The sequence below is a fragment of the Raphanus sativus genome, unplaced genomic scaffold, assembly GCF_000801105.2.
Source record: "Raphanus sativus cultivar WK10039 unplaced genomic scaffold, ASM80110v3 Scaffold0665, whole genome shotgun sequence".
NCBI classification, from domain to species: domain Eukaryota; kingdom Viridiplantae; phylum Streptophyta; class Magnoliopsida; order Brassicales; family Brassicaceae; genus Raphanus; species Raphanus sativus.
In genome coordinates this window covers 23,541-32,939 of record NW_026615982.1, presented here as the reverse complement: position 1 = coordinate 32,939, position 9,399 = coordinate 23,541, and the positions used below count along the sequence as shown (strand labels likewise).

At 37.2% G+C, this 9,399-nt stretch overlaps 1 protein-coding gene and 1 pseudogene across 1 annotated transcript; one reads left to right on the top strand and one right to left on the bottom strand.

Annotated features, from left to right (window-relative positions):
• Window positions 1–86: 86 nt before the first annotated feature.
• On the top strand, window positions 87–3,974 carry LOC130502699 (separase-like; annotated as a pseudogene).
• A 157-nt stretch (window positions 3,975–4,131) lies between these two features.
• On the bottom strand, window positions 4,132–7,811 carry LOC108852599 (uncharacterized). Its single transcript, XM_018626102.2, has 12 exons — window positions 7,527–7,811; window positions 7,250–7,350; window positions 7,090–7,178; window positions 6,917–7,004; window positions 6,114–6,831; window positions 5,946–6,000; window positions 5,782–5,863; window positions 5,567–5,647; window positions 5,342–5,437; window positions 5,181–5,230; window positions 5,008–5,074; window positions 4,132–4,375 (listed from the first exon to the last, which is right to left on the bottom strand). The coding sequence occupies exons 1-12, from the start codon at window positions 7,705–7,707 to the stop codon at window positions 4,265–4,267; spliced, it is 1,719 nt and encodes a 572-aa protein (XP_018481604.2). The 5' UTR covers window positions 7,708–7,811; the 3' UTR covers window positions 4,132–4,264.
• Between the last annotated feature and the right edge of the window lie 1,588 nt (window positions 7,812–9,399).

Sequence of the window (9,399 nt, the reverse complement as noted above, 5' to 3'; positions counted from 1 at the left end):
AAGTGTAAGGAAATTATTTACAGAGCTTTTTGTCACCAAATACTGCTTATGGTGATATTAGATTTTGCTAATCAATGTCATTTCAGGCCTCACCTTCTGGTCAAATCATCTTTCGTAGCTGCATATCTCTATCATGATCTCTCTGAAAGGCTCATATCGTTTTGAAAGCTTTCTGAGGTGAATTTCTTAAAATCGTTATACGTTTGTTATAAGTATATTTATACAAACTTTTCCACAATGTTTTTTGTTGTGAATTATTGCCAGTCATTGTTGCAAGAAACTTAATTATAATGTGTTTTTCTTTTACAGGCTCTTTCATATGCAAAAGAAGCCTATAGAATACGAACTCTTTTGTTTCAAGATAAATTTAAGTAATACCGCTGAGAAGCAGTTCGAAAAAATACAATGACGCAGGGAAAATGTCAGGGATACGGAGTTATAGGATAACAGATTTCCAAGTGTACAGATCGTTAGCAACTGACCTTTTGGCCGTGTGGGAATTTTTCCTGGGACATTAATCGCTTTGCTATTTAATAAGTCGTTGGAATGTACTCCACTGTTATTTGGAAAGCACCCTTCAGGTTCTGTTTCTAATCAGACCTAGTCTAGCTGGGTTCCATCACTTCTCTGTTTCTCAATTTGGTGCCAAATTTTTGCAGGTTGGAATTGTTAAATGAGCTGATAGGGAATGGGCTGGAGGCAGAATCTCTTCTGTCATGGGAGGAAAGCCATTTCCTGCTCTCCAAGTCTGTTCCCTTTTGTGGTTGCATTTTCTTCTGCTTTAGGTATGGAACTGCTCTTCTTATTTTTTTCTCGCGAAGTATTGTCCTTTCATGTAGATTTCATTGTTCCTTTTGTTAATAAGCCACTTGATATATATATTTTTTTTTATATCTTGCAAGGAAACTTTTACAACAAAAAGCAGAGTCTGGATCTGGCAGTAAAGGAAATCCAAAATGCAAAAGAGATATTAGTTACTAATCCAGCAAAAATTTTCATGCGTAAAGTGCAAACTGAAGTTAGAAGTTACACTTGATAAGCAGCTTGGAGATATATCTCGAAAACAAATTGATATAGTTTCCCAGGCAGATGGATTGTTGTATGCTGAAAGTTTGTTTAGTGCTGCCCTTGGGAAAAATCTGTTTGCTCAGCATGGAAAAGCTGTATTAGATCTCATGGAGAAGATATTGCTGACGCAAGATTAATACAAATTGAGGTGAGAGAAAGAGGCTGGATAGGTATTTTCAGCTTGTCAATTGGAAGTACGTGTTGCTTCTTCTTATCTAACAGCTTGTATTTTCCAGTGTACAGAGGCTACTTGCTCGAGTTGCATGGTTCCTGAGGAGTTGGACTTACCAGGTATGACATGAGTTCACTTAAGCAACCAGACATGCTATTAATTTTCTGTTGGCTTACTCACTGTTTGCCTAACTCGCAACTGTAGGCTTGCTCCTGAGCGGACTCAAGATCTTGTACCATTTTGCTAAAAGAATTCTTCAACAATCTTCCCAGCTCAACAATCATCACTGTATTAGTTTGCTTGGAGGCGCTTTAAATCAATTGTTACAGGAGCTAATGCAAATCCGTTCCCCTGTTTGTGCCTGGGTGCTCATATCACGCCTCCTACCTTGAAAAGCCAACCGGTCGCCACACTTTTGCCTGTAGATTCGGTTTCTAGAAGGTAAAATACGAACTGCCTACTGGTTGATCAATAATGTTTCCTCTTTGTACTCATGACCTCATTGAATCACTAGACATGTCAGACGACGACGGTGCAAATACTAGTTCTACGGAAGCGACTCAAGTCAAGAATTTGGAGAGGCGCTGGCTTTGTCCATGGGGTTCCACCGTGGTTGATGATGTAGCTCCAGCATTTAAAATCAATAATGGAGGAAACCCATACATCTACTGGATCTTCTGTAGAAGACACGAGAGAGAGCATAGAAATTTATGGTGGAAAAAAGAGAAAGAACTTGATCAGCCATCTTAAAAAATTCCTAAGGTATGATGGGCTCTCTTTCTATTACGTTTACATCTATTTTACAATTCAGCAAGACCGATCAATCCTTTTCATATTTCTTGACATTTTCAGAATATTTGTCCACGCCCAAAAAAATTTTTACATTTTAAAATGTTTGTGACATATACAGAACTATATATGCACGAGTCTACAATTTTTGTTAATAACAATTAGGTAACCATTTTTTTTTGTTCTATGAATCTAGAAGCTTCCTGGCTGGGTCCCTGGAGATGTCTGCTTCTTGGAGACTTGTCAAACTTGAAATTGCCTGACTCAGTACATAAAAAACTGGTAAAGAGATCTCAGTCCAAGTGCAAAATGGAAGTAAATGAAATGCTTTTTGAAGGTTATTCTTGGAGGCGGGATCGAAAACTTTGAAGGAGAAGCATGCGTTGCTCAGCTTTCTCTAAGAAATGGTTGCTATGTAGGCAGAGGAGGATATCTTTATGAAGAAGATAGCTGTAAAAATCCTACTGTTGCAGCTGATACTTTCCGAAAGTAGGCATGGATTGGCTTTAACAACTGATACGTGAAGCAGCAACCAAACTAGAACAGCATGCCGGTTTGTGACAGTAGAGAACCTATCGTTCTTGTTTTAGATCCTGAGGTTCAGGTAACGTCATTTATATCCTTTATCACTTTCCTGCACATGTATTACAACGTTTGACTCATGTCTACATAGCAAATAAAGAGTTTCCTTTTTTGTCCCTTGCGTTTACGGACCTTCTTACCTGAAACTGTGTTCTGATTTTTGATTAGATGCTTCCTTGGGAGAATATTTCAATACTAAGGAAACAGGAGGTTGTACCGAATGCCTTCTGTAGGTAGCATATATTGCTGTGCTGACGAAGCGATGTCTCCAGGGAGAGCCAGCAAGATCTTATGCTGCTTCCTTCCCTCTCATTGATCCGCTAGATTCGTTCTACTTGTTGAATCCCGTGGTGATCTCAGCGAGACACAAGTCGATTTTGAGAGTTGGTTCAGAGATCAAAACTTTGAGGTAACATATATTATAGGGTCAGCGTTACTTGTAGTTAGCCTTTTTCTTTATGCTAAAATTTTTAAACCCATCATTGCAAATACTTTCTCAGGGAAAGCTGGATCAGTACCAAGTGCGGAAGAGTTGACAAAAGCATTAAAAAGCCATGATCTATTTCTTTATTTCGGTCATGGAAGTGGTATATGATTACTCCATCACTCACTCATGCAAAAACTGTCCTTAGCTGTTGCAATGTTCGTTTACTTTGTGATTGTTTTTTTTCAATAGATCTTCTACTGTATATGACACTGACACTCGCAGGAGCACAATATCTATCTAGTCGGGAAATTAGAGAAGCTAGAAATCTGTTGTGCAACTTTCCTGATGGGATGCAGCAGTGGTTCACTATGGCTCAAAGGCTGCTACATCCCACAAGGCATACCACTCTTCCTATCTCTTAGCCGGATCTCCAGCCATTGTGGCCAATCTGTGGGACGTAACAGACCGAGACATTGATCGGTTTGGGAAAGCGTTGTTGGAAGGCTGGTTGAGAGAGAGATCAGATTCTCCTTCTTCTTCGGAGGGTGGTTGCAGCCAGTGTGAGTCATTAGCTAACGAACTTGCGGTTATGAATCTAAAAGGCAACACCACCAAGAGGACAAGGAAACCGCGTAACAAGCCAGGTCAATCGAATGCTGATGGGTCAGGGAAGATGGAGTGTAATCACAAGCATGGACGCAAAATCGGTTCGTTCATAGCTGCGGCTAGAGAAGTGTGTACGTTGCCATACTTGATTGGGGCTGCGCCGGTCTGTTATGGTGTACCAACTGGTATCACAAGGAAGAAAGGAATTGAACCTCTTCTTCTTCCTTCTTCATCTTCTTGTTAGACTAAAATTTTGAGGGATACTTACACATGAGAACGAGGAGACTAGATATATATGAGATCCCATGTCTCTTTTTCTTCTTATATATACGTCAAACTGTAAAAAGATATATCACTGACTCCTTGAGTTTCATGTTATAAAAATGTTTGAAATCAATCATTTTGGCTTCGACCGTCCCATGCTCGCAACAGGTTCTTGTATTGTAATTTTCTTTTCAACAAAATCTAAGAAAGAAGTATTCTCAAAATATACATACATCGATTTTATTTTTCAAAGAAAAAGAAATACATGATACATCGTACTTCACTACAGCCAAGTAAGCATCAGAAAGCCCTGACTGCTTACTGTAAACCCAACAATCAATAAAAAATAAGCTAAACTAAACTGTACACAGAAAGGATGAGACATGAGGGTTTATATACATGATATTTACATTTGCCTTTCTTTGGACTGCTTTCACTTCTTGTATTGATTGCCTCTTAATTGATACCTGAAGAGATAATCACACACTTTTACACGTTCATCCCTCAATCAGTGTCCCTTCAACACAGTTTTAGTTGTAAGACAATGCTTATCATTTGTAACCAACCATCTTGGGTTTCATATTTGGCTTTTGAACTTACGACTTTTGGTATTTGCCATTCCCTAAATTTACCCAAGAAAGAGTACATACTATGGGGGTGGCGTGGTTACAAAAAAAGAACACTTGTTCCTTTCTTTCACTCTTTTAATAGGTATATTTCTGTCACATCACATGCTAAGGTGTGATGTGGTTTAGTTATCTGGGGTTGGAATACCTTTGAGATAATTTGATTAGATCTTAAGGTAAATCTTCTGTGATTTTTAGTATTCAATTCGTTACTCAATTAGCTTTGGTAGGTTCCGGTACAAGGAACAAACTGCAGAAGAGGTCCTTAGTCATGTTCATGGCAAAACATAACAAAGGACAAGCAGAAGTAGGATAAAATGGCATTAAGTTTCTTTCTGTCTTCTTATGTTTTAGGGGAAAAAAACTACTAACAAGTAACAGAGTTATGAATGAAAATGATGCTTGTTACACTTTTAGGATATATTGTAAGTTTTCGTATTATGGGGACTTTGTAGGTCTAAAATCACTTATACCTCGAAATCTTTGTCTTCACCACCCAACTCTTGTTCCTGCAACTCCATCGCCATTTTAAGATCGGGACTGCATATTAACCATAGAAACCAAACATTAAAAAAATGTACAGGTTTAGAAACAAAGATGGTTTAATCAGATCATTCTTCAGAGATTATAAAGTTGGGAAGCTTACTCAATTTCCATGCCTTCTTTTGACAAACTGTTGATGCTGTAGATGTAGTCCTGGTAACATAAAAGGAAAAAAACGAATATACAATTCAAATTAGTATATGCCAAGAAATTTCAACGTGACAAAAAAAAAGTTCAGAAGCAGGAGAGGAAGTTTTTGCATACCGCAGTATTACTAACTGCATCCTGTTGATCCCAGTTGCCACTGTCAAACTCGAAGACCTTAAAGTCACCAGTCACGAAATCAGAGTCACCATTAACCTGCAAATTTTGAAACAATACCATATGGTAATATGCAAAGCAAATAGCAATCACTGAGAGACTTTGAATACAACAAAATCAATCTTCTCCCTACAAAAGATTAACTAATACATAATTATCCGCACATACCTGGTTTAAATTTTCCCAAACGAGGTCTCGCTCAGTCAGGTAGCCTTGATCAGTAACCAGGTTATAGAGTGCACTGTCATTCTGCAAAACGAGAACAACGAAAGAAGATAGAATTGGATTTTAACCTTCTCGACTGTTATGTATCAACTGTTGAAATCGTCTCTAGACACTTGGGGAAATAAAAAAGGCTACAGCTTTACATGTAAGTAACTAACCTTCAGCATGGTGTAGAAGTGATTGTTGCGGAAGAAAACACATAGTTCACCTTCTTTAAGGCCTTCATGCAAGAAAAAGAGCCTGGGCGAAAAATGATAAATCAATGGTTATAATTATAAAACCAGTGATAGCCAATTACATAGCAACCAATACCAACACTCACCCGAGAAACGTTAACTGGCTGGCATTATTATTCAAGAACCTCTTGATCACTTCACCTGAAGATCCAACCATGGCAAATTTTTCTTAAGAATGTCGGGAAACGTATGGACTTGTCTCTCTATGCACAATAAAATATAATCTTATGTTTGTGTGTGTGAACATTACGTACCCTCTTCTGGTGTGAGCCTGTTTGTATCCTTCCCTTCCGGAGAGATTTGTCCAGGAGTTGAGTCGCCTTTACAAACTGGTGAACCTACTATGGTTACACCTTTATCATCTTCATACAGGGGCACATGATCATGGTCAAGAGCTTCACTGGTCATTTTACTTGATGCTGGCGAACATATATTTTCCCCCACATCAATGTTATTCCCAACAACACAGTCTGTCTCATCTCCTGATCCCTTAGAAGAAAACTGATCATCACATCTGGTCTTGGGACAGGTATTACCACTTCCAGGGGTGCTAGTAGAACCAGATGCAGTGCCCACAGAATTTACCAGTGAGTCATCCTCAGACATCCAATATACATCAGAGTATCCAGACGCGGACTTTCCTCCACTGCTTGAGTCTCTGCGAGTATCCAATTCCACACCAAGATTTTCCCTTTCAGATAATCGCAAGGCTTGCAGCAACGCTATTTCTTCTTCGATATCCCCCCTTGCCAATCTACCATGCTCTGCAGATGTAGGTGTAGAGTCAGCAAAAGATCTTGTCTTCGAGAAACACTGTGAAGGAGTCCCTAGAGCTGCACTAAAATCAACAGAGCATTCTCCACAATCTAGACCGATTGGAGCCATTACAGTCTGTGTCTCGGCCAAAGTAACAAGGCCAGTCATCAGATCATTATAAGATTTGCATCCAATTGCAGTAGCGGTTTCATAGTCCTGGAGGTAAAGGAGAGTAAAAACATTCAAAACGTTTGTATTACTCCAAGTTTGCAACTGAAAGAATCAAAATTGATGATGTTACCTGAGGATCAAAAATCCATCCGTGGTACAAGGGAATCTTAAGCAAATCAAATATGGCTAAGTCAGGTGTACGCTCAAAGTCACTAATACTGCAATCAAGTAAACATGTTTGGGTTAGTTAATCATAAGGAATGTTTTTCTATGTTGAATTCAAACAAGAGGATTAGGTTTAACCTCCTGAATTTGATATCGACGTTAATGCCATAAGCAAGGCGTGGGAGGAGGTTAATGGCATCAATTATCTTCTCTGCTTCATCATCGATCTGCCATTGTCAAATCAATCATCTGGTCAGGCCATAAGATAATGAAATTAAAACCTGAGAACAAGTCTTACATCAAAGAGTATATTTGCCACAAGGTTTAGCAATCTCTCTTGAGAAACTTGAAAACGATCAGGATACAGATCCATCCGGTTCCTCAACAGCAGAACGTTACCTGTTTCCGCCATTATAATAAACAAACGAGAATCTAAATCTTATCCAAGAAAAACGATCTCTAATTCACTCATCGTAACAGCGATATCTAATTCCAGTTTCGTTAACCTAATCGATCGATCGTTTATACGCAAAAGTTCGAAAACCCTAAGGGGAAGCAGGGGAGAGAGTGCGTACAGATGGCGATGAGAGGACACGGTCCGTTCTCGTTCTGGAGAATGATTAGCTTCTTTCGATTCAGATACTTGATCTCCTTCGTCTTGTACGTCACCTTCTTCCGATCTTCCTCCTTCTGATTCGTCCGCTTCGTTTTGGCGGGAAAATCCGAAGGCGGAGAATGAGGACGCGATGTCGCCATTGAACGACGGGCTCACGAAGTGTCACTGGTGGTGCTGCTTGTTGGTTGACGAATCGTCTCTTACCTGAAGGCGATTTCAATCGAAGAAGAATGCGTTCAGTTGATTGATTACAGAGGAAACCAGGAGAGAGAGGGAGAGAGAGGTTTATATAAGCAATGAGCACGGCGAGAGGTAGTTAATTTCGAAATTCGTTAGCTACCAAACCAAACCGGAACTAACCAAAACTGAATTAATATTTCCTCTTTTCATAAATTTACATATTCTAGATAAAACTTTTGTTTCAAAAAAATCTATTTTTACATTGAAAATGCATATTTGATTTAATAATTGAAAACTTCAAAAAACTTAATTCTATTTATTTGATTTTTATTGGCTTAAAATTGTGGGGGGAAAATAATCACAAAGTTATGCATATATAAATAATATTAATATGTTTTATTAATATGTGTGAAAAATCTAAAATATATAATATTTTGAAACAGAGGTAATACTATATATGGTTCTACTAAATTGCTTACAAAGAAATTAAGTTTCATTACTAAGGAGATGATTGGTTGTGTCTGTATATGTTCTGGATAACCAAAATTTAATCTAGAAATGTACATGTCAAATAATCTGAAATTTTCTTTCATTAAAAAACTTAGAGCAAAAATATCTCAACAAAATTAAAATATGGTCGTAAAAAACTTTATTCTCAAAGTAAAAAACTATTACTTTAGAAAATTACAACAAAAAAAATAAAACAAATAATTTTACAGATTAAATTCTACCGTCAAAAACATAAAGCTACGTACAGCCTTTACCAATCGGTTTGAGCTAGACTATAATCAGATTGTGGCCACCGCCTTTGGGAACCACTATACTTGCATCATGAATATTTATAAAATTCTCACAAAATCAAATGATATTTATTTTTGAATTTTATATTCATAAATTATACAAATATATAATTTAATAGTATCAATTAAGAAAGTTGTGCTATTATTGATTAAATATACATCAATTAAATTTAATTATCTTCAGTGATTAATAAAGATACAAATTTCTTATCATTTAATCACACATAAAAATATAATATCAATCAAAACTGATAGAATATTTAACATCATTTATAGTGTTAACTAAGGCAAAAGGTTTATATACGTATTAACATCAGATACATAAATTAATGAGTACTAGGTTTTGACCCGCACTTTAAAAGTGCAGGACTTTTTTGTTATAATTTAGGACAAAAAAATTCAAAGGTGATTTTTATAAAAACATTTTTGTTACTATATTGAAACTCTGATATGGATTGTCGATATCAAAATCAAAATAAGTTTTTCCTACCATATATCTTAGGGGTGGACACTTCGGTTATCTTCTCGGTTCGGTTCGGGGTCGGATTGGTTTGTTTAGTTTGGTTCTAGTAATTTCCAACTGAAGTAAATCATGAGTTAGTTTGGTTCGGTTTATCGGTTCGGTTTTAAACCAAACCTTTCAGGTTGAAAAAATCTTCAATCGAATTATTTGAAAAAGATTTCGGTTCGGTTTGAATCGGTATCGATTCGGTTAGTTTCGTTTGACTCGGTTCGGTTTGAATTTTTTGCCCACCCTAAATATATCTAAACCGAGTATTTCTTAAAATATATTATCGTAGTAACCGATGATCCGTACTTTAACAGCGAGGTTATTTTGTTTGTACATTTTAA

Coding starts and splice junctions, on each gene's coding strand:
- LOC108852599 (XM_018626102.2), bottom strand. CDS start 7,707: ATGGCGACATCGCGTCCTCATTCTCCGCCTTCGGATTTTCCCGCCAAA. Junction 7,351..7,526: donor GTGTCCTCTCATCGCCATCT/GTACGCACTCTC, acceptor TGGCGGAAACAG/GTAACGTTCTGCTGTTGAGG. Junction 7,005..7,089: donor GTCGATATCAAATTCAGGAG/GTTAAACCTAAT, acceptor ACTTGATTGCAG/TATTAGTGACTTTGAGCGTA.